This window comes from Anguilla rostrata, chromosome 4, assembly GCF_018555375.3.
Source record: "Anguilla rostrata isolate EN2019 chromosome 4, ASM1855537v3, whole genome shotgun sequence".
Classification (NCBI taxonomy): Eukaryota; Metazoa; Chordata; class Actinopteri; order Anguilliformes; family Anguillidae; genus Anguilla; species Anguilla rostrata.
The window spans coordinates 22,090,208-22,115,971 of NC_057936.1; the positions used below are offsets into that span (position 1 = coordinate 22,090,208).

At 39.1% G+C, this 25,764-nt stretch overlaps 2 protein-coding genes across 7 annotated transcripts; one reads left to right on the top strand and one right to left on the bottom strand.

Annotated features, from left to right (window-relative positions):
* The first annotated feature begins 487 nt into the window (after window positions 1–487).
* slc1a8a (solute carrier family 1 member 8a) lies at window positions 488–11,362 on the top strand. Its single transcript, XM_064331391.1, has 11 exons — window positions 488–1,211; window positions 2,781–2,860; window positions 3,923–4,138; window positions 6,222–6,264; window positions 6,450–6,660; window positions 6,914–7,013; window positions 8,093–8,326; window positions 8,918–9,112; window positions 9,425–9,559; window positions 9,824–9,923; window positions 10,176–11,362. Exons 1-11 carry the CDS (start codon window positions 960–962, stop codon window positions 10,320–10,322), a joined length of 1,713 nt encoding a protein of 570 aa, XP_064187461.1. The 5' UTR covers window positions 488–959; the 3' UTR covers window positions 10,323–11,362.
* A 2,388-nt stretch (window positions 11,363–13,750) lies between these two features.
* On the bottom strand, window positions 13,751–25,679 carry elavl1b (ELAV like RNA binding protein 1b). 6 transcript variants are annotated; one of them, XM_064331394.1, is made up of 8 exons: window positions 25,104–25,679; window positions 23,056–23,115; window positions 21,809–21,889; window positions 20,135–20,318; window positions 18,914–19,017; window positions 17,781–17,934; window positions 17,467–17,692; window positions 13,751–16,955 (listed from the first exon to the last, which is right to left on the bottom strand). In XM_064331394.1, exons 2-8 carry the CDS (start codon window positions 23,089–23,091, stop codon window positions 16,631–16,633), a joined length of 1,110 nt encoding a protein of 369 aa, XP_064187464.1. In that variant the 5' UTR covers window positions 23,092–23,115; window positions 25,104–25,679; the 3' UTR covers window positions 13,751–16,630. The 6 variants fall into 6 exon arrangements, with proteins under 6 accessions (XP_064187464.1, XP_064187463.1, XP_064187466.1 ...); XM_064331393.1 differs by having other exon boundaries at window positions 20,111–20,318; XM_064331396.1 differs by lacking the exon at window positions 21,809–21,889.
* Between the last annotated feature and the right edge of the window lie 85 nt (window positions 25,680–25,764).

Sequence of the window (25,764 nt, forward strand, 5' to 3'; positions counted from 1 at the left end):
AGTTGCCAAGTTTCTTGGATTAAATATGTACGTGTGTGTTTGTGCGTGCGCATGCATGTGTATGTGTTTGTCTTTTTGGGTACCCATGTGCGTGTCCGTGCATGCGGGAGCAGTTCCATGTGTTTGTTCCCAGGTATATGGTCTGATCAGAAAACCTTGACACACTGCACTATTCGACCTTCATGTTATACCCCTGATTTACATATTGCAAGAGAAGAGGCATTTACCAACCAAATTCCATTTATATATATATATATATATATATTGCTGTATTGCATTGAAAAAGAAAGTGCTAATCTTTCTTTGCAAATCTTTTTTTTCCTCAAAGAAAAACCGTACAAAAAGCAGAGAAGGTGATCTGGTAAAAATCCCTTTAAGCCATGACATGACACCAGGCAAGGGGCAAGCCTCGCGTCTCAAAATAGGAAGTGCACAGCATGTTCCTTCCACAGCTAAATGTTGTTCAAAACTAAATAAATAAAATGTTGCCTTAGTAGCTGCAGAGGCTCATGTGACTGTACTGGTGTGTGAGGGCATGCCCTACACTTATAAAATGCTGCCAGGGTCCCTACCCTTACCGCACTTCCCTCACATGACTGACAAAGCCAGGACATGTGAATGCATTCAACTCAAAAGACTACACAATGAGCAGCTTGCTTTTTATTTGAAAATGAGAACAAAGCTGCCGAAAGTGTGATCACCCTGCTTTGTCACCTGGATGAGAACAGACAGCTCAGAACAACAATGAATATTGGGATAAAATCCAAACCAATGGCTTTCAGCCACCGACAATGGAGAAGTGCTGTATTTTCTTACGCACCTTTAATCCTCTTAGTCTGCACTAAGTCTCTGGCTACACTCTTCGGGAAGCCTGAGCTTGTATGCATTCTTGATGGCTAAGTCCTTGTTAAAGGTTAGCACAAATTGGCCTCTCCATCACTGTCCTGCAAGGTCTAGCAATGGAGGAGTTACTGATTCCCTCAGACGGCGAAGAATCAAATTCAAACCACACTTCTTTTTCTCCCAGAGATTCTGGGATAAGCTTGCTGGAATGGGTGAAAAATTTCCTGAATGGTACCTCATCTGTAAGCTTCAGGCAGTGGCTAAAAGAGTACTGCAAGCGCAACGGCTTGTTGGCGCTCTCTGTCCTTGCAGTGATGACTGGCTGTGTGCTGGGCTTCATGTTAAGGAACCAGAATCTCTCTACTCAGGTAAGTGCTATCTTATTATTTTAGTTGTAAGAGACAAACAAAAGTTATGCCAGTAGTTGCCTGTCTTTTGGGGTTGTAGGGTTGTATGCTCAGGAGAGGTGCTTGTATACATTTTTTGAACCAACAATCAATCAAACTATTTGACTATGTCCAATAACCTTGAAATGAGTCATTTTAGTGAAGTCTGAGCTTACATTTTTGGTACATTTTCTGGTTTGATCTTGGATAGAAGAAATAGCAAGTAAAAGAAGGAAAACAGATCCCATTGAAACGTTCACAGTTCGCCATAAATATCTAGTACGATGTCTATGAAGCAGTCATTGTCAACTTTACGAACGAATATGTCATCTTGATGTTGTAGCTCTTTATCATATCTCTTGTAATGCTTATGCTTACTGTGTGAACTAGACTTAATGTTCATGGCTATGGATAACTGATACTCAATGAAAATTGTGCCTTTTCGGACCGGTGTTTTGTAGTTGTTCCAATTAACTTCTGTATGCACTTATTGTACGTCGCTTTGGATAAAAGCATCTGCCAAATAAAATGTAATGTAGATGTAATTTAATGAACTGGCCATGCTCTGGTACAACAGGGTTTTTAGCATTCTGCCTTGTGTTGCAATCGAAAGGGACTGTTATGCCAAGACAACCATTGTATGCTTAGTGATTCTGGAGGAAGTCTGAATTCATGAACTGCATAAGGTTCCACCTCATCTTTGTTTCTGTTCAGTAGGATGAGCAAGAAGTTGTAAAAAATAGTGTGAGAGAATTCAGTTTTCTAGAGTGCTCAGAATAATTATTTTCAACACATTATCGAAGAAATAGAAATTCAGCCTCAATTTCTTCCCTAAATTTCATATCAAGAAGATACTGATAATGAGAAGAAATCTTAGGAAACACCTGAAGTCAATCAAAGCTCTGTTGTTTACATAGGCTATCAGAGCAGATTAATTAATCCCAGGCTGAGATTAATCATCCAGAATTTAGTATAAACAACAATCAATAGTGATATAACATTTCAGAGGAAACTACTATAAGTCATTCTGGGATAAGCATCTGTTAAATAAATATAAACATTAATATAACTTCATTAATAATATGTTATCTTGATTATCAACGCACTGTGTTCACCATGGTATAATATGTATAGAGGTAAACTGGGTTCTGTTAAAAATGATATAAGTGGTATGAGGTGCAATGTGATATGTAAGAATTTGAAAAGAAATCCTTAATCATATTGAACACTAAATGTGTCTCTGTGGTGAGTGGAGAATCATTAGCTGCCGATACAGGAAATGCAAGTTGACGTACTGTGAAAGCTATTTGTCCATGGCCACAATATGAAATACTTATGTCAGTGCATGATAAGATCTGAGACATATGTGAAGTGTGTGGCAGATATTAAGCACTGGATGTTCTGGTACAGGAATGATTGCCCTACCCATGATAAGAATTATACGAAAGAGCGACCTAGCTTAAAACAACAAAAACATGCTATGAATTGCTTGTTGAATCGATGAAACAAAAAAGAGCACTGATGAAAGTATTTTGCTATTCCTGTTTTTAGGCCAAACTCTATTTCTCCTTCCCTGGTGAACTCCTCATGAGGATATTAAAAATGCTTATCCTTCCTCTCATTACATCAAGGTAAATATCTCTATATATCACTAAAATATCTCTTTCACTAGCAAGTGTTGAATGAGACTAAAACAAAACAAACCTCACAAATTCTCTGAGGTTGATGGACAGTCAATTAAACACCAATAAGTCTCTCATTCTGTAATGTATTTCACTACGTACTTCAGCATGTAAATGATAAAAAATCATCATACCTATCATACTCATATTTGGTAATGCTTCCTCTTGCAGTCCCCTAAGGACTAGACATTTTCCAGGTCAAATCTGTGGTAAGAAGAGCACATAATTGGGTAATTACCTCTGGTAGAAAATAGGCAAATTCTAAGAAACTAAAACTGAAACACTTATAACACTTCCTCAACTGATTATCATTTAGTTATCAAAGGATTAGGTTGGTTATAGCCTGAGTGTAACTGTGTACTTGTAAATTAGACAGTGCTAACTTTCTGATAGAGGTGTTTCCGTATCCAAATTCCCTGGAAGTATGAAATTAAACTCAGGCTATAACAAACTTAAACCTTTGATGGCTACAAGATAATCACTTGAATTGATAGGTAATATTGGAGGCATTTCTGAGTATTTCAGTTTTAGTTACTTTTCCAGTGGTAATTGCCCAATAATTTGGTAATAATCGCTTTATTATGTATTTTTATTAACATATTTACCTGGAAAATACCTCATACTTAGGGGACTGTAAAATGAAGCATTACCTAGTATTTATATTTATGCACAGATCATTACACAATGTATTTAAAAATTTTAAAAGTGTTTTACACCACAGGGTTAAAAAGGAGTAAGAATAGTGAACTGAAAGGTTGGCGTTGGGGTCTGTTCAGAAATTGTACTGCAGTTCAATTAATGAATGAATAAATGGCCATAATGTTCTATGTGGATTTTCAACCAATAATTTTCAATTATTTGAAATTATCTTTTATGAATCATTTCAAATGAACTCACTTCATTTCGTGAGTTGATTAAATTCAAATGCAAAAGATGAATAGTGGTAAAGAAAAATGCCACGGAAAGATGCGTAATCAAAGGCATGAAAGTAAAAGCATGCCCTGTGTGCAGTTTAATGTCAGGACTGTCGTCTATGGACTCCAAGGCCTGCGGGCGCATGGGTCTGCTCACAGTCACATACTACCTGTGGACCACGTTCATCGCCGTCGTCGTGGGGATCGTTCTGGTTCTCATCATCCACCCGGGCACTGGCACAGAGATGGAGGGCCACAGATTAGGCGGAGGACCAGTCATGACCTCTGCTGATGCTCTGCTTGATCTCATCAGGTGACGCACATGGCATGCAGGCCTATGGTGACCGCAGTGTCATGGCAGATTCACATTACCGAACCATCACAGTCAAAAGGGGTGCAACTGACCTGCATGGACATCTGGAATTGAGGCGCACATTTATAAACTCACTTCAGTGCAAAAATGGGTGCATTCCTCCCCAGCATGTAGCTTTACACACTCTCCACTTGTGATGTATCGGTTAATACAAAGAAATATTGCTATTTGTTTTAAGATATTCATGTGCTGCTATTGGATGCTATTATGTGAGGTCAGAGGGCAGTGCAACTTTTGCCATTAGATCAGAATGGTACAGACTTGAAGTGTGTGTTGAAATACTTGCCCCCATGTTCTTGTGAAAACGTTCATTAAAAAAGTAATTCAGCTTACCTCCCAGCTCCTTGAACATGACATGTTTCAAGTAGTGTTTCAAATTACAGGCACCAGGTTACAAAGTGTCCTGTCCAATGATTTAGTTCAAGTGGTGGCAAAAAACGGACTCATCCTACCACTGCTGTATGGGTTTAATCCAGTAATGTACCTAGGGTTCACAATAAGGTGAGAGCCATCGGTGAGAGATATGCCCTTCCTTTCACGGGCGCTAGTCCTCCTGTAGTGATGTTTGGGCTTGCAGGAAGGCAGGCACAACTGCCAATTCCATACTGAGGAAAACTTTAAGCCGATGATTTAGGATAAGCTGAAAACCAACAGGCCTCTTCATACAACATTTCTGTTGTAAACAACAGCTGTAGTTGAAATCACTGGGTTAAAATGCATGTAATAATTTAGATTTTGATCAATATGATCCCTAGAGAATACTCCCACCCTCAATCAAATAGCACATGCCACTGTTATACTGGCCATTTTGGCCATTCAGATGGGTGGGGACTGACTGCTGGACGAATCGCCAAAATGATAATGGATACTGGACATATAGATTTAGTCCACCAAAATTAGCACAAAGGTGTTAATTTGCAAATGAACACCTTTGTGCTTACTAGCTGCCAACATAGTATTTGTATGAAATATTAATGTCTTGTAACTGTCTTGTAAAATCAGCCAAATAAATAATAATAATAATAATAATAACAAGAAGTAGAAAAAGAGGAAAAATAAGAAATAGAAGAAGAAATTCACCAGAAAGACAGTAAAACTGAAGCACAGAAGGGTACTGACACGTGGCATGGTCTGTTCCTCTGTTGTGGATTCCAAGAACTTTTGACACTGGCAGGAATGCTTTGTATGGAGGCCAGGTCCAAGTCTAAGTTTCGGTGTCCCTGCCATACAATCCTATTAAAGAGCCAGGGGATTAGAGTATTTTTAGTAATCCGTCCAAAAGGATCACTATGGGGCGGCTAAGCAAGGAGTCCACGAGGTGCATTGGATCTCTCTAGGAGATTTAGCCACCTCCTCCAACAGGGCCACATCCGCAGGACAGGTCTGTGAAATAAACAAGGCTTGTTTGTTGTGTCCATTTGTGGATCCTCCGGTAGTCTTTACGCCTGTTCAAAGGAGTTCTGCCTTCCTGGCCCGCCCACTTTGCTTGGATCTGCATGATGCACCCTGAAGTCTCCTATTGAAATGTTATAGAGAACACACTCTAATTTCTCCTTATATACAGTGAACCCTATCTCCTAGTCTATGTATGGTAAAATTTAGCTGATAGTACATACTCCATATGCTTAGAGTAGAATTACATATACGTGCTGCTAGTTTGAAAACATCTATAACATTGTTATCATTGATACAATATCTGTGCATCCAATACTGCAGCTCTTACCCAGCACAATTACTAAAATGTGTGTTTGTCCTCTTAACACTCCATGTGTTGGCACTAATACTTTTAATGCTGTATGGCTCTATTTGAAAGGCTATTGTTATTTCAAATACAATTCACAAAAAAGCACTGACCCTACATTAATATACTCTTCCTAAATGACACGGAAATGATTCTCATTTATTTATGTTGGCATGAAATTTATTGATACCATGAGCACATACTAATGAACATCACAAAAGAAAATCTAAGGAACAGACGGGTTACATTTCAAAAAGAGTTATTTCCACTATGTCTTTGTAGGAACATGGTCCCAGCTAATCTGGTCGAAGCAACATTTGAGCAGGTGAGCATACTATTCTTGACTAGGACTAATATCGATATGAGGGAATTCTTAAAGGACTTGATTAAAATGAACTGTTCAAAAGTTTTCGCTTTCCCTTTAAGGTAAATTTGGTGTTTAGTGATAAATGCTTAGAGTTGTGTTCTCTTGACACTCAAGTTCTTGTCACTTGATTGTGTTGATTCCAGTATAGCACAGATTTAGTGCCCATGGTCAAAGCAACTGCCAAGACTATAGAATCCAACTATGTGTACATCATGCCGGATGAGAACAACCCAAAAGGTGGTCGACCTGTGTTCCTGGAACTGACCCCAGCACCACAGGTACTGTACAAGAGCGTCCCAGGCAGCAGCAAGCAGATGAACGTGCTGGGCATCGTCATCTTTTCCGCCACCATGGGTAAGCCACGTCTCTGTTAGACCGCCCCTTTTACGCATCACGCTGTTGGTCACAGTGGTGATAAATTCACTTTTGTAATCAAGATGTGAAGGTCACCTGTTCTAGGTGGACTAAAATCTTGGTGACAGAGTGAAATTAATGAACTAATATTAGATTCCTTAACTTCTCAAGTATTTTATTTCTTTTCATCTTGTGCATACTATAGGTACTTTTGCAACACAAATCACAATCTGACTCATCCTCTGGTCCCCAGGTCTACTGCTGGGGAAGATGGGTGAGAGAGGGGCCCCACTGATCAACGTGTGCCAGTGCATCAATGAGTGCGTGATGAAAATTATCAATGCTGCAGTATGGTGAGTGACAGCTGCTCAGTTTCAGGACTAATGTATGTAATTGCATATCATATATAAGAGCATCAGTTCACTAAATACAATTGTATCCAATTTAGTTACGTACTGGTATGTACTGGTTTGTGGATCACAGTTGCTGAAAAAGTCAGTGTGCAAAATTATGAACAGGACGAATGAGAACATCTAGTAATAAAAGGGGGTAAAGTTTTCATCATAGGGTTGTGCTTACTCCAGTCATAGCCAAAAATGAAACATTGGTTATTCAGCCAGTGGATTAATAAATCATTATCAAGTCCAGATTAAACTAACCATAATGCAGTCTTTCCAATCATTCATTTATAAGTTAGATGTTTTTGTCTTTTATATATTTTTGTCAAGTTCAACACTAGGGAAACATAATGTTGTGTAATATAAATAGATGCATAACACATTGTGGTTAGAATTAATAATATTTTATAAATACATTTCTTGACTCAAGAAAACTAAAATGATTTTATTTATACCTTCTCATATGGTCTGCCATGCTTCCCCACTCTTTAGATTTTGTCAAATGAGTTTGGAGAGCAAAAGCAAAATGCATTTTCAGTGTATCGTACACTTGAGAAATGTTAGCCACTTCATGCCAAACTGCCTCTCTTCGCAACAAAAAAGTATGAAAAAAAAGGCTCCTTAAAATTGGCACATGCAAGAGCTACTGCGTATTTTTAAAGCAGAGAGACTGATTCGACTATCTGAATTGCAGACTGAGCACGTGTTTGGAACATGAGAGTGTTCAGTCAGTGAGGGAGGACGTGGTAAAGCCACTAGACGACCATGCGGTCATGTGACACGTGGCAGAGGATTAGTGGGGATGTCACTCTGTATTGAGATAATTTGTTTCAACTGCATTTAATCTCTTTGGTCTGGCTTGCTGGAATAGGTTTATACGAGGCTGGCAAGAGGTAGTGATGTTAGCAGAGGTTCTGACAGAACTACAAAGCCTACCGTGTTTCTTGGCTCCAGAGACAGGTCCTTTGAGCCACAGCATAGGTCTGTTGCATGTGAACAGCTCACAGCTGTGGCTCTGTCCCAACTGCTTCCAGGTATTTTCCCTTTGGCATCATATTCCTTGTGGCGGGGAAGATCCTGGACATGCAGGACCCTTCCAGCATCGGGAAGAAACTGGGGATGTACACATTGACGGTCCTGGCGGGGCTTTTTGTCCACGGCCTCATCCTGCTCCCATTGTTCTACTTCCTCTTGACACGAAAGAACCCCTTCACCTTCATCCGAGGTCTGCTACAGGCGCTCGTCATTGCCCTGGCTACCTCATCAAGGTAATCTGATGGTGCCAATCATGGCAGGGTGGTTTTGGGGTGGGAGGCTCTAGGACTTTGGTGGTCCTAAACAAGAATGAACCAGAGGAACCAAGGCCAGACTTGGGGGAGGGGTGGCAGAAGTAATCACAAGTCACGACCTAGAGGGGGTGGGAAGTTGTGTCAGCAGCAATCGCGGACCGGGAAAACTAGCACAAAAATGGACAAAAAAGGACAAAAACGAAAATGGCATTTGCACCCTGTGAATACTAAACAATTAAAATGCCTTTAAAAAATAATAAAAAGAAAAAACATGTACAGCCTGAATTGTGTGGCCCAATGATGGTTGTGGCCCTAGGATGGTTGTGGCCCAAAACAACCACATGGAGCATTTATACCAGCAGCCAGCTCTGGGTTACATTTGCCGTCTGAAATGTGCAAGCTTTTTTAAAACAGGACATCTATCAGGATGGACAGGAGTTGTGGGAGCATGACTTTGGAGGGAGTTGACTCTTGGTCAAATTGACATTCTCACTAACATTCCCTGCCCCTAACTTATGTTTAGAAACCCGGTGGGAAAAATGACGGCGTGTTCCTTCTCTCCATCTGCAGCTCTGCCACCCTGCCAATCACCATGAAGTGCCTGCTGGAGAACTGCCACGTGGACCGCCAGATCGCCCGCTTTGTGCTGCCTGTGGGCGCGACCATCAACATGGACGGCACGGCGCTGTACGAGGCTGTGGCCGCCATCTTCATTGCCCAGGTCAATGACTACGAGCTGGACTTCGGGCAGCTGGTCACCATCAGGTCAGGGGACAATTTTTCTCTCCCCAGAAAACACTTGCCCAGATGCCTTTTCTCTGATTTAACCCTGCTCTGGGACTAGAATTAGAATCCGCACACAACAGTCTTTTCTGAACTGCAGAAAATGTCCCCCAGTCTTGGAACGGATATAACCGATATCTCTGACATAGTGAAAACGATAATAATGGTAAATAGCTGCAGCTGTACAAAGAACAGTGATTCCCCACAAAAAAAATGAAGACTACCAAAGGACTACGCAATCTCTAATTTAGCAGAACAACTTTTTCAATTCATTCTAGTCCTTCCTTTCTCCAGTATAACAGCAACAGCTGCCAGCATTGGGGCAGCTGGGATCCCACAGGCTGGCCTTGTAACCATGGTGATTGTGCTGACATCAGTGGGCTTGCCACCAGATGACATCACACTCATTGTGGCAATCGACTGGGTGCTGTAAGTTTGACATGACTGATGTTCCTTTCATGTGTAAAGATTATGCTGAGACAGTTGAGGGATTCAGCCGTCAAATTGATCCATGAAAAGTGAAATGAAGATATGCAATAGGCCCAATACTATAAAGAATGCCAAACTAAGATTTAAGGTGAAAGGTAAGGCAAGGTTTTTCTGAACCTGTAGCTAAGAAGGTTAGCTCCTGTAATAATGGGTGCTTTGGAGTTTAGGACGAGCCTGTAGTTAACCGCTTTTGGTGCTTTCCAGGGATCGTTTCCGGACCATGATAAACGTACTGGGGGATGCCTTGGCTGCTGGGATCATTGCGCACTTGTGTCGAAAAGATTTTCCTACAACTGACGAAACGGTAGTTTATGCCTCTTTCCATTTCAAATCCCATCTTATTAACTGAGTTTGCATTGTGAGAGGTTAGAGCAATACGCATACACATTGTTAGCAGGTTTTTCTGTCTAAAACCAAAGGTCTGAATAGTTATTGAATTTTGAAAATGGGCCTGTTAACAAATACTGCTTTTAGCCTGTCCAAATAAAAATCAGCTCTGATAGACCTGTGACCCAAGCAATAGTTAATCATGAGTATGTGTGTATGTGTGTTTCAGCCAAAAATGTCCCGTGGCATGCAGAATGTGCAAAACATACCCATGACAGAGGTCCCACTTTTGGCCAGCAAGGACTGCATTTTTGAAGTGATCGGGGACACAGTGATTGAGAGACCTACAGTCTACTATAACATCTGCCAAGTATGACCCAGGGGAGAGGCCTGGTCAAGCTGAACTGGAATGCTGAATGACTCTATGGCATTCTTCTCTGATTGTGCCAAGACAAAGTACGCCGTGTCCTGCTCCTATACACAGTCGTTCTGTGACTGTACGTTTATCTCCACTTTGAAAGTGGCTCAGGAAAATGCGTTGGGTGATCTTAAGTTATTTTTTGGAAGCAAAACGCACAACTGGTGGTTCTAGAAGCAGCTATGCAGCCCTGGTCATAGTAAAGCTTAGTGATTGACTGAGCGAAAGAGCAGCTCCCCCAAAGTAACAGCAGTACCTTTATGTTATCACTAGGTGGCAAAAAGGCCGGATAAGGTGATGCGTTAAGCAGTGCTGCCCAACCCTGTTCCTGAAGATCAGCCCAACCCTAACAAAGCGCACCTCGTTCAACAGCTAGAGATCTTATTGAGCTGCTATTTAGTAGAACCCGGTGTGCCAAATTAGGGTTGAAATGGAAAACTACAGGACGGTAGATCTGCAGGAATAGGGTCGGGCAGCCCTGCACTACACTAATGACTATACCTGTACAGAGCTGTCTTTTTTACGCTTCAACATACATTCTTTGCACTACAGCTCTAATGTGTTTGGTGTATAATTCTGCACATGCTCCCTTATCATTGGAGAAAAGCAGGCTCTGTCTTGCAATGTTGAATGGCATTTTCCTTATTCTGGGATGAATTAATCATATGTTAATAAGGGACTAATAAATACATGCTGGCATGCATTTAAAAGTTCTGTCGGCTTTAAAAACAACATCTCGTTTGCCTTAAATATTAATGCAGAGAATTTATCAAACATACTCAATGTACTTAAGAAATTCTCTCCACTGTGAAGGAGCAGTTTCCGGAAAATGCTAATGTGATGCCTGATGTATCCTGATAATTTGATTGAATTACACTACAAATAAGCTCATGAAAAACTGTTCTTTTTTACTTTTGGAATACAATTATTTGTTTTATTTTTTTGTAAATCTTGTTTTTTATTTTCTAATAAAAATCTAATTCTGAAACAGCAAATAAGTGTGTCATTTAGAAGTTGTTAAAGAAAGCAGAATCCATCCTGTCAGACAGCACCCACCCCCTGCACCTAGAGTTTCAGACCTTGCCTTCGGGTTTCTGCTTCAAGTACCCATTAGCCAAAACCAACAGATACAAACACTCCTTCATACTGTCAGCCATTTCACTGCTGAACTCCCAATAGAAAAAGGTAATACCAGCTGACCACCCAACCACGCTTTATAATAATATAATATTTGTTTTTACAAAAATGTATTCTATGTTTTTACTTGTATTCTATGTTTTTTTACTGCATTTTATGTTTTTACTTTTTATTATATGTTGTATTTAATTGCCTTCGTACCGTTTTCACTGCTGCACAACCAATTGCCCCTCTGGGGGCAAATAAAGTTCTACTTGACTTGACTTGATAAGATTTGGTGAAGAAAACATGAAGTAACATGACAGAAATTCTGTAGACTGTAGGAGCAGGTGTCTGTGTTAGCAGTGCATTCTGTCATAATAAATACTCAAGAGTAATAAAAACTTTGACATGATTAGACGGGGTCTCCAGGTTTTAACTTTCTAAGCTTAACGGCTTAAGGTTCAAGGACACTACCAACTACCCAGCACAGTTAAATACACACTTCAAAGTCACTTGTCAGATGTTGAAAATGCTAATCATTATTTTTTCAGAGATATGAATATAATGTGTAAATGAATAGAGTAGATCATTAGGAAGACACAATACTGGCTATGAAATGTCTACGGGGTAAATCAAGTGATTAAATGTCTCATGTTCTTGAAAACATTCAGAATTATAAGATATAATAAGATACAAAATAGCCTTAAAGATTCATGGTATCAACCAATATTCATGCAAACAAGACTTGAAAATATACAAATCTGTAAAAATAGAGGATGGCATATATTGTGCTCCAGACACAACTTACAGATATGGCAGATGTCCTGTACAGGCGACTGGGAAATAGGCTTAATATAAGGCATCACCATGTCCCTGTTTAATAATGAGTATAGTTTGAAATCAAATCAAGAATTTTGCAGTGGAACAAAGGGATACTTACTGTACATCTTACAGCAGTGCAACTAACCTGCTCCCTCTAGTGGATAAGAAGAGCTAGCACATGCCAAAGTTGGATTGTGGCAAAACTCGATGGGCAAGAAATGCAGGCAGTTAAAGCAAAATGTGATATTTTTGAACTAATCTAGGCAGAGCCCCTGCATTCTCTGCCTTTGTGTATACATTTACAGTGAAATACCAAAAGTGTTGGGACATTAACACAATTTTTGTTGTTTTGGCTGTAATCCAGCAGTAAATGAATAAAAGGATGAACATGAGGTTTAAGTGCAGACTGTCAGCTTTAATTTGAGGGCATTTATAATTTATATCAAATGATCCATGTAGGAATTACTGTACTTTAACCTCACATTCCTTGTTTTTTTTTCTTTTTTTTTGCACATCCAATTTGCTGGAGTATAGTCAAATTAAAAATTGTTATGCAATCCCAATACTTTTGCATTTAACTGTATTGCATGTATAGTACAAAGGCTTATGCTTAATTCAAGACTGATAAGGACCTTAAGGCAGTGTTTATTTAAAACATCACTGAAGAATGCCAACATCTACCAAATACAAGATTAAATTAGTACAGACCAGACTGTGTTTTTGGCAGCATCTTACTCTTCCCTAAACCAGGTTGTATATTTTCATGTTGGCACTAGAAAGGGACCTCAGCAATAACTGCATTCATTTAATGATACAGAAGAATGTGGAAGGTACAATATTGCATTTCATATAATTCAATTACTACAATTACCAAGCTTTTAAAAAATATTTTACCCCATTGTGACTATCACAAGGGAGTAATTAGGGACACAGTTCGGTTTCACCAGTTATCACAAAGTGTGTTAATTGAAAGGAAATATTAAGCGACTCAGATGGTTTATGACTACAACAGTGAGAAAGTGGCGTTACCACATAGATATACTGTGATCTTAGCACAGTACATCTAGGAAAAACTAGAGGTCTGAAGGATTCTTGGCTACTGTCAGAGTACAGACATATGGGTCCAGGTGAAACAGTACGAGTTAGCCCTCCCATCCTGGCTGAATGAAATTAGCATTACTAACAAAGGCAAACGAAGCATTCCTTTCCAAGTCAACACTCCCGTGCCCATCTGTGGTTGGCTGTGAGAGATCTTCGTTATGCGGCATCAACTGTAAATGGACCATTTAGAACGGTGCTTAAAACTTGGTGCCTGTTCAGTGAGACTAAGTATCAAATAAATCTGTAACTATTCTGGTGCAAGATTAAGAGCCTATACTTCCTTTTAATCACAAAGACAAACCCTAGAGAAGAATGGCTGTGGACTTCAGACGAAGAAACCATGATACGATTCTCATCTTTATTTTTCTTCAGCTTTGTAAAACAGTGTCTGACTTATCTAAGATATTGGCATGTTTGACAATACAGCTTTGAACAAAAGTACCTTAAAATAAATATATATTCAAAACTGAAAAGGCAAATTAAAACTGACCAAGTAAAAAAAAAGTCAACACACTAAAATTTACAAAATGTGTAACCATGTACAATGTGTGAGAGCCTTATGATGCAATCAGCCAAAAAATTACCTGAACTCTCACAAATTAAGGCCAAAACAAGGGTGGGACACTGTTAAATACAATTCCTCTCTCCAAAAAGATTCTTTAAAAAACAAGTTAAATAAACTGAAAGTATGGATTAAAAAAAAGTTTGCATTTCACACAAAAAAACCCCCATTGTTCAGACTATACCGCATCCTCAATGTTACTCTTCAGCCAGACCAAATCAAAGTTAATGGATCCACCAATAAAAATCAGTAACGTAGACTAAACATAGATGGAGAAAGAAAACAAACAAAAAAACCACCCCAAATAAATGCGGGGGATTGGAGTAAAAAAAATAAAAAAATAAAACATGATCGCAGCCATTTTTTAAAAGCAAACAGAATTCAGAGCACAGAATAAAAGAAAATTGGAACGGTCTATGTTTCTTTCACTTCCTTTGAGAATGCATATGCACACGTACACAGACTTATAGATAGGATGTGAACTACAAGAAAACTACAATATGTACATTTCTAAATGCGACAACGTACTATACAACCAACAATCAAGATGGTGTTCGTGTAAACTGGCCTACTTAAGACTAGTGAGATCTGACATTAAACTTTCACCAATATACAGGCCCCGTTAAAAAATTAAGACCATGTTCAGAAATACTAACCTGATTTTTCCCTTGGATCAAACTGCTTACTAAGGCAAAATGAAAAAATGTACTCAAATGGTCTCCGAAAACTTAATTTCTTAAATCTACTAAAAATTTTCATTTCCCATTCTCAATCACGGATCAAGAGTTAAAAAAACAGCTGTTTACAAGCAGGTTGTTCATTCCTTTAGGCTTTCTAGAACAAGAGGTATCGTGTATTTGAACACTAATATTTAACCACTGTGTGGTCTTCAAGTTGTCTCGACATAATGACAGCGTTTCAAAACAGACCTCTTTAAGAAAGACCAAAACGTCAGCACCTAGCTATTTAAATAACTGGTGTTCCCCAGCTACATCTGTGTGCAAGAAAATATGGCCCAACTGAAGCAACTACAATTCAGGAGATGAAAATGATCAACGTTCCTCGAAATGGAATTCTGACATGGAAGGAACCCATTATACTAAGGAACTGGGGAAATGAATGAACGGTGGAAGAAATAAAAGGGCAATTTGAACAACAAACTGTAGATTAAAATTAACTGGTTAGACTTTTGGAATAAGGAAACTGGAAGTAATTCTACAGCAACATTTGGTCTATCAGAAAGTATCAAAACTACAATAGTTATGTCCAAAATAAGAGTAAATGCAACGGGACCTAAACCACCACTGCTGGTCACTCAACCAATGGACTTTGCATTTCAAGCAAGCCGAGTGGTAACACTGCTTATCTTTTGAATGCAAGTTGACAATTCAGTTCGCGTTTGGAGTTTCCCCTCGTTTTTCCTTCACCAGACCCATTGAAACGCCACATGAAAAAGAATCAAACAAATCAAGACCAAAGAAAATGTCATTCAAAAAAGAAAACAAAACAAAATTTCAGCAAAACAAAATCCAATTTAATGGTCAAAAATGCCAAGTAAAACAAACAAACCAAAGGAAACAAACAAAAAATGTCAAGGCATCTTCCACAAAATTTTGATTAGTTGCTTAAAATGAATTAAAAGAATGAAACTGCATGGAAAATAGTAATTTCACATTTTCAATGTTTGCAGGAGAATAAACAAAAAGCCCTCTTTAAAAGAAAACAAGATAAGTGATTACACAAGGGAAAACAATTTGATGCCTAAATGAAATTCAAAGGCAACAAATTTTCTTTCAGCCTGCGAATTAACAAACATGTTTTGGGGAGTAGCATTAGCAGTGATGTGCCTAAGAGGGCAAATCAATTGTGGGGTTGGTAATCATACAAATTAAGTTTCCTTCAATCTCTTTGGTCCTTCTTAACATAACCATCTCTATCTTCAAACTAGGTCTTCTCAAAAACAGAAAACAAACTTAAAAAAAAAATACTCCTAGCTGGCTTCGTGCTGCCTCTATACTACCAATACCACACCTTTTATGAAGACTGGTGCTCTTAACTTATAGCCAAGCATGCTGTGCCAAAAACTGATTCATGTTACTATTGGTTTTTACCAATTTTCATAAGGGCAATTTGAGAACTAACAGCATCTAACAAAACCTGAATTATCCAACTGAGGGAAAGGGAGTTGAGGGGAAAGGGGGAATTTAAGGCATTTGTATATTAATCTGGGCTCAATTAGGCAAGCAATCATCATCAACATAAATACAAATCGATTGAATCAGTCCATGACATGGCATGCTTTGCAAAGTCTTTTTTTTTTGAGAACATGCATATGGCACAATGACATTGCCAAGTCTAGAATACACTTTATACAAAAAATTTAATGTCAGAAGTGAGAATGGGAGGGGAAAAATGTACAACAGGTCAATAAATCTTGAAAGAGATAAAGAAAAAAAAAAAAAAGACATTTGTTCCATCTCAGAATATGAAAAACATTTTACTTCATTAAAGACTAAGACGAGGAAAAAGTTGAAAACTTGCGCAGAACTGCTGTTACACTAACAAAGAAATTAGCCTTTTTAAATATGTAATTTTTCCTTTTTTTCCCCATGTAGAAAATTTGACAGCAAGTACATTTTTACTTTTTTTTTATTTTTATTTTTTATTTGTGAGACTTGCTAGTTTTGAATGACACCTGTAAGACCTTGTCACCAAGGCGATAACCGTTGAGGCTGGCAATGGCCATTGCGGCCTCCTCGTAGTTTGTCATGGTCACAAAACCAAACCCTTTGCATTTATTGGTGTTGAAATCGCGGATGACTTTGACGTTGGTGACTGCTCCAAAGGGGCCGAACATTTGCCACAGGATGCCCTCGTCGGCGTCCTGGCCCAGGTTGTAGATGAAAATGCACCAGCCCGAGGTGGAGTTCCCCGGCACGCTGACGCCAGAGATGCCGCCCATGTGGTCAACACTCATTGGAGAGAACCTGGCCGAAGGGAGGAGAAATACTAACTTAGTGGAGAGATGAGGGAAAAACCAGGGTACTAAAGATCAACATACCCCTGAACTCCAGTGGTTACCGTAGACATTATTTAGTAAACCTCTTGTGCTAAAAATCTAATTTCCCCACTGAAGCCAATTCAAAACTACGAATTGACTCAGGCGAAATTATACCACTTTGGACAGTACTTTTAAATTAAAAAATCTCTTCACATCAAACTAATTACTCTACAGGGACCCCACATAATATTTCATTAATTCCCATCCATCCCTTAATGTTTAGGTAACCAGTGCACATGCGTATCTGGTGCCAAAAGCCCCATAGTCAAACATGGCGTTCCCTCCATGAAATGGCTTCATGACTGGTAAGCAGAAGCGGTCTCCAGTTCTTCTACATCTCGTTGGTAAAAACTGATCATCAAGACCTCAAACCCAACACCCACAAAACCCCCGTTTCACTTAGTGAAACTACGAAGGCCTTGCCGCGCGGCACTCACCTGAACCTCTGAGCCTGGTGGTGCACGGGGCCGCCAAAGCGGCGGGACTGCGAGTGGTACAGCTGCGAGAGCAGCTGGGAATTTTTCGCCTGGTTCGGGTTGGCGGCAAACTTCACGGTGATGGGCTCCGAGGCGCCTGGAGGCTTCTGGCCATTCAGATCCTTGATCGCATCTTCTGCCTCGGCCCTTTTGTCAAAGCGAATGAAGGCAACCCCCCTGGACAAACCTGACAACGGAACGAAACGAAAATATCAATGGACGAGTTCCGTAGAGGAGGACATCGCAGGCCCCTCGTCCCTGGTCTTGGCGCTTACCTGAAGCCTGATCGACAAGGACGCGCGAGTTAATGATGCGACCGTAGCGTGCAAACATGTCCTCCACATCTTTCTGTGTCATGGTCTTGGGCAGCCCGCTAATGTACAGGTTAGCATCCTTAATGGTGTCAGAGCTTGGCCGTGCATAGGACACCTGGCAAAAAAGAAGAGGAAAATCAAGTTCAAATTACTTTAGAGAAAATGTATTCCACAGTAAGCTCATTACAAAATAAGGTGGTCTGTATTCATGTAAAGCCATTATACGCTAAAGATTTAAGCAAAAGACTAGTAAAAACTCTTGGCCCTTAAACGACAGTATGAAAAACAATTAGCATTTCTCTTCATATAGACAAACCACCTTTTAACATTAACTTGTAAAGCTATAATTTTATACTCAAATCTGTGATACAAATTTTAAAAAAGGTGACATTCACCACAGGCCAGGATTTGCCTAGTTCAAAAAAATATGAAACAAAAATACCCCACGTATTATTCATGTTGCAGACCTGGAAAACTTCAAATAAATGCATAAAAATGAAACGAATAAATAAAAACTACAAAAAAGACATTGAAAATGCATTTGAAGGAGAGGGAAACCCTCAGTAAAAAAAATAAAAAAGAAACCAAAAAAAACCAAAAGGTTTCAAATTTTGGGGCTTCTGTACAATACAGTGCCATGCCAAAGCAGGCTTTCTCCAGCTCCCCTGAATCAGGAAGAATAATTATGCAGACTTAAATAAAGTTTCTTCCCAACGTGACCGTGTAGACTAACTTGTTTTACAAGAGCTGAAGAAAGACCTGCTGCAGCATGAATCTGTGCCAAAAATAAACTGTGGTAATGACAGGCCTGTGGTTCGGTAAATCTGTAATGCTTAAGGTCTGCATATATATTTGTGTTCAATATCATACTGCCAATTTAAAATGCACAAAAATAAAAAATTTAAAATGAAATAAACAAAACAAAAATTATTTCCCCAACGTCTCCGTGTTCAAATACACAGGCTCTGACGGGCCAGTGACTCCAATCCTTCATCTTCCATTAACACAGTCTGCAGTAACCCAGGGGCTACTTGAAAGACATGTCACATCTATCAGTTGACACATGTATACAAGAACACCTCTTTGCACGTTACCTTGATAGTTTTAGACTGTAGTCTCAGCCCATTGAGTGTATTGATTGCCCTTTCTGCATCACTAGGGTTAACATAGTTAACAAATCCGTACCCTAAACTGTGGCCTAGAGAAAAAAAAAGGAAAACAACAAAATAAAATAAAAAACATTTGTTCCAAATTTTTCAGACTTGACAATCTTTTTTGGTTACAAAACAAATGTATACAATGCATGCTAAATAAGTTAAACAGGTGCAAAATAAAATTGAATACATTCAGGAGAGTGTTGGTAGAAGACAGAACAGACCCACAACTTACGGTTGAAACCGGTGAGCTTGTACACAAAAGTTAAAACTAAGGGAGAAGTGTTAGCCTTTATTCACGTCAGAACAATCCAATCTTTCAAAGGATCAAATATGTTGACGTCTATCAAATATCTTGTTAAAAGCAGTTTATCAATAAATATGAATTTTTGATCGATGAAATGAGTGATTTCTGAATTTTAAGTTTAAAAAAATAAATGACAATGCCTTAAATTTTAAATGTACTTCCAGGAAAGAAAAAACACAACAAGACTGGTCAAATGACACTGCACAAGTCATCCAAAACCCACAGAAGTAGACAGTGCTGAGCTAACCAAACCAAAAAACATTTTCTGTACCAAAGACTTTGACCACAGAAAATACTTGATAACATTTTGGGGTAAAATAAATGGATTTTAAACATAACTTGAGGCAACTGCTGTCTTAAAATGGCACTGAAAAAAAGAAACGACTCAAAGGAACAAAGGAATTACAAGAACAAACTCAATTCACAGGATATATACAGACAGTAAAAAAAAGTGCAGAAAAGTACATTAAGTGACAAATTTCAAAAGAAATACTACACTGAGGTCCCCACACTACACAGTAGGGCCTACAGCCTAGTATATAGAAATAAAAGAAAAAGAACAGTCAAGGGATGAAAGTCCATAATCAGAAAGAGCAAACAGACAATGTTTTCACCTGCTGACAATCTAGTCTAAATCAAGCATATCACATCAGCAAGCTTTTAATAAGGGGGAAAAGTAAGTAAAGTCAAAAATTCAAAATAGCAATGTTAACAATTAGATTTTCACAGTAGTTCTGAAAGTAAATGACAAGGAAGGGAAAGAGGAGGCAATGCTAATTTATGACTGAGGCTTTTAAAATAAAAGGGCAAAAAAAAGATTTCGGACTCACTCTGGTTTCTGTGATATGGATTACCTGCCACTTTATCGCGAATGAGTTTGGCAGACTCCACTTCGCCGATGCTACTGAACAGACTGCGGAGCTCGTCCTGGGTCATGTTCTGAGGGAGGTAATTGACGATCAGGTTTGTTTTGGAAATTGAATCCTTTACATCCTCTGCCATGTGGTCTTCATAACCATTAGACATGTCATAAACCTCCTGGAAAGATGGAAGACAGAAAGAGGCAGGTTAAGTTTATACAAGTATGGTCCTGTGCCTGTAGGAGATTGAGACTTGGGGAGAAATGCACAGTACAAACCTCACAGGTTCCAGCTAGTATGGAGACTAATGTTCCACATCTGAAACTCTACTGGCAATGACTATACTCGGCCAAAAGTAGCCAATTAAGCCTTTTAAAAAATTGTGTATACACACGTCTTTCTACCAATTAAAAAAAAAAAAAAACTTAATTTATGTATTCAAAATCCCAGTATCAAAGTAACACTTCTGAAGGTCTTAGTATTTCAAATGGGAAAATATAATGCACTAAGAACTCAGTTCTACACAGAACATTATAAATCTAACCACCTATGCAACATCTGACAATATTTAAAAAATGAACTCATGAAAAACACGTTCTGTACCTGAAAATACAACGAGAGCACAAACTGACCAACAAGTAGCACAATGCTAGTGCAAAATGAGGAGAACTGGGAGTTAAAGCTTTAAATACATTCTGACCGATATGGAAGCACCAACATGCATACAAAGCTGGCCTGCAATTAAAAGGAAATTAATACAATTACATGCGTTACATTAATAACTGTTAAGAGCACACAATTACTTTGAACTGTAGCAAACACCAAAGAGAAAAATCTGAAGATTTTTAATAATCAAAATCAAGTCCTCACTTAAACAGAGTTTACCAACCTTCCAGCATGTATGCCCAAAATAGCATAGGTAAACTGGGTCTTAAGTCAGCGCGTCAAAATGTAGTTAAATGTGTGTATTAGACAAAAAGTAGGCAATACCTTCTAAAATAGCATAAATCCATAAAATGCATTTTTTGAATTTTGGGACTTGAGCAGCCAGCTCTCAATTAAACATTTAACTAAAAAAAAAGATTGTCAGGTCAGATTTGTTTTCCTGAAATGAAATACTCACTTGCAAAAGGAGTACCTCTGATTAAAATGTGCAACTGACATTTCAATAAAAACAAACACTAAGTGTCATTTAAAGTTAAAATTCAAAACTAACCAAGTAATACATAGATTAATAGAGACAGTTACAAGGGAACCTGTATATTGTGCATCACAGATCTACAGAAACAGCCAATATTGAAAAGAATCATCTTACCAAAATTCCATGTACTTCACATGTATAGGCAAAGCCATTCACTGCATAAATAAGGCATCATCCCTCCTTGATTAAGCTACTACAACTGCCTGGCTTATATAAAGCAAACATGCTGATTGAAAATGAAACTAAACATAATTTAAAGCACAGGCATAACCATTTACTACAGCAAAAAAAGCTGAATTCTCTCATTGTATCCAAATAAAACTGTGGCTTATACCACATTTAAAAAGCAAACTTGCGTTGACTGTAAACTAAAATCCTATTTCTAAACTTAGGTGTGCATTCTCATGGGTGGAATTGGAATCAATGACAAGGATAACACCATGGCTCACGTTGCCCTGTGAACATACCTTTAGTGAACCGGCACCTTTACTGCCGAGCTGCTGTGCTTCCCTGTTTTCATTACCCTGGCAGCTCTGAACCTCGCATACCTGCAATAGCAACACTTGTTTTGCATCATTCATGATTAGCCTGAGAAGCCTGGTGCTTCTTTGTCTTTACTGAGGGCAGTTCCCCATTTCTGTTTGATGAAGCCAAACTGTCATCGCAGAGTAATGAAGGTCGGTCTGGTCAGACAGACGCAAAATAAAGACAACTGCATTTATGAACCACGGATGCGAATGGGGTATTATACGGCAAGGTAACAAACGCACGTGTGCATGAACCTCAAAGGCATTTGCCAAGCGAGTGAGTGAACTTGACAACGCCATGTTCAAGCGTGGTACCCAATAACTTTTACATGCAAATGAAACAAATAGAAAATGATACATCCAACATGATTTTGTGAAAACCCGTTCTAAGCATTTTAAAAAATTTAAGCATTCCCAAAAATCTACTTGGTTACTTAAGTTTTTGCGGTTGGGGGACGCTACTGTGGTCTACATAGTCTATAATTTCAATGCAACAAGTTTGAATTTTGGTTGGCAACATGTTTTGATGTTCCTGGTGTTTTATATAGGGAAAGCCTTCTGACACATAGGATCCTAGTACATTACACAGCCTGCAAAGCACAAGTAGCAAAGGGGCAGCATCATAATGACAATCTTTTTCTTTGGCACTACTGCCTAATGCACACTCCATTTGTTTCCCTCCCCTAACGGGCAGACCAAACTCACCAGTGCTCAATATGTTACATCGGTTATAACATCATTGTGCCGATACTTAAACATCACCCTATTCTGATTTTATTTTACATAATTTCAGGAGAAACCTCAGCATATGCAAAATGTATTTTTGAGAGGTTTAATTGTATTCCTTGCCCAGCCAAACTTTTCGCAATGTATCATTCCAATGAGCCTACTCTCCAACAGTATTTACTCAAAATGCCACAGGCAAGACCTTTCAGGTAAATACCTGGGGTCATATTAAATCAAAACTTGGCATTAGGATGCCAAATTTTGTTTCAATACAAGGCTGGTACTATTGCCCGAGTCATGCTACAAGTCATACGGGAAGTGCAGATGTTCTCCAAGAACAACAGCACTAAATGCAATATTAATATGTACCTTAAATGAGCAATGGATTATAAAGCAAACATTACCACAGAAACCCAAGAATCCCACTATATTTACAGCTGACACACAAATCTGGTACTCACTTTTAAGTATCGAATGTGTCCCCTTCTGACTGCCATGTAGACACTTCACAGATCCCGAATCTAGAGGTACCAAAAACAAAACAAGGCAATAAAAATACACACTGAACAAGAAAACAAAGGGAGGCAACACAGAGGGCGAGGTAGAAACAGGTACCGTTTTAAATTAAATTAATTTAAAAAAACAAAATTGGAAAGATGTTCAGCCTTCAGGAAATACCTGTGGAAAGAACAAGTTAGCCGTCAACCTCATCGAGGACTGGTTCCCCATCATGGATTTTTAACACTCGACATCAATTCAATGCAAAAATGGTACACCTATGAAATAAACCAAACCCGAGCATCCAGTCTAGAAAGAGATCAGGAGGGTAATCACGAAGCAGGATTACAGAGTAAATTGGATAATCGCGCCGAGCAAAACCAGGACCAGCTCTTTTTACTTCAGTCCATGTTTCGGATATTGAAGGATTCCGGGTTTTACTCCGTGCAGTTATCCAGCTTCGTGAAACAGGGCCCATGTATGTCAATTACGAGGACTGCTAAAGGTATCAACTATGTATCGAAGCCTTTTTACAGCGTCTCTAAATGAATGAGCTTGGAAGGTCTTCGTTTTTCCCCGGTAACAATGAGGAACAAAGCAACTCTAAAACCAGTCATCTCACGTAACGCACGATCGAAGTTTTGATGGCGACAATTAGTCTAAACTTTAGGACCTAAAACATCTAGTTCATCCTTGAACAATAACGTGAGCTTGGATTCAGTAAGCTCAGTAAGATCAGTCAACAAGGAACTGCTCCCTACAGCAGAACAACAAAAACGAAAAGCATGTATTCAGAGATAGCACGCAACTAGCATAGCTAGCAGATCAATTAAAGCAGAAAATAATGTCTTCAGGTTATGGCATTAAAACTTGGATGGTTGGATGTCCTTTCACCACATCAACTTGAATAATGTACCAGCTACCCAATTAGTAGTATCCAACCATCCAAGTTTTAACAGCATAGTAGCATACCAAATGAACGATCGAGCTAGTTAGAACATTCTTCAGAGAACATAGAAATGAACAACCTATTCCAACACACAATTACATTTACGCAATCGAAACCGACGGCCCGTTAGGCGCCCAGAACTCATTGTGTTGCTGGCAAACAATCCATCCTATTCAGCCCAGCTATGATAACCAACATAGCGACAAGTAGTAAGGTCGATACAAACTGAGCAAGTAATGTTAATTAGCTAATGCTAAACGTTGAACCCAAGAGTCGAATAGTAGCTGGAGTATGCTATCAAAGTTAAAATTAATCTCCCTTTCTACTTTGAATAATCTGTGGGGCTAGGTAATATCCTTTTTAAAGTGGAAACGCAAACTTGGCCAACAATACAATGGAATGTGCGCTGGCTAACGCAGTTACCTAACCATTGCTAGCTAGATGGCCATAGCATACTAGCCAAACAGAAAGTTAGCAAGCAATACGTGAGACGCAAACCGAATAGTAGGCAGTATTTGCTTGTTGCAAACACAACACCGACGCCACAAATCTATGGACAGCTCGTCGATAGTTACAAAACACCAAAGCACGACAACGTTTGCTGTTACTCCTGATATAAACTTTACAATATATTAAGGTTAAATTCGTCAATACGGTCTCGTTCTTAACATAGGAAGCATTGTTGTTCTTAAATGACGTAGTAGTAGCTCGATAGATAGTTGAAGTTTGAAGGGGTGTGAAACAGTAATGATAGCTTTCTTAGTAAATCATTACATGCAAAGTGTCTTTTTTTTCCATCTGCAAATGATACAATTCGCTTAACTGTATCTAAACTAACGATGATCTGGTCACGTAACATCCATACAATTCCCTAATGTTCAATAGCAATGCTAACATTTTTTTTCATTCACTAGAAACCCCGCGCAGGCGGCGCGATCTCAGTGAGGCCTACCTAGCCTAGGCCTCATTTTTCACCGCATGGCTGCCACCCTATTTTCCTCCAATACCCCACACAGACAAGCAAACTTGCAGTAAATTGTGCGATATTTAAAGACGTGTTACCTGTTTATCCGTAACTACGGTTCTTTTATTAGTTCGAACAGCGAACCTGCTCCAAGGACACCTAATTCGATGCTGTGAAGCCGCAGATGTGATTTCTCTTGTCACACAATGAACACCGCCAGGATCCTATGACACCCGAAGAGGAAAACGTTCGCGCACAAGCCCGCCTTGACGCGGTTTATCATTTGATGGTTCCTTGTTATTTACCTCCGTTTTTACCTCCCATTGGTTGGTTCTATTGACATTGCTAATTTTCTGAAGACGCCATCGCAATTTCTAACGATCCAATTGGACGTTTTGTCTGTCTGTCACCAGCGACCTACCAACACCAGAGACGTAGATCTACGGCTCTGCCAACACCTACATGCTCTTTTAAACAACATTTCATTTGCAAACTGCACAAATCTGAAACAGATAGCGATATAGTTTTAACAATGCTTGGTTGTAGTAAGTATTATTGCCTCACTGTTTTGCTTATAACAGCGAATTCGTAGTTTCAGTGATGGGGAAAATAGTCTATGTAAGGTATTTAAATATACCCGTGTAAATGGACTCAGCACCGGAACTTTCAGAGTGTAATTTCCCACACTAACTGCAGATTTTCAAGAGCTGTATTTTATGGCCTACCAATCACAGCCGAGGCAATATTGTCACCAGGAAT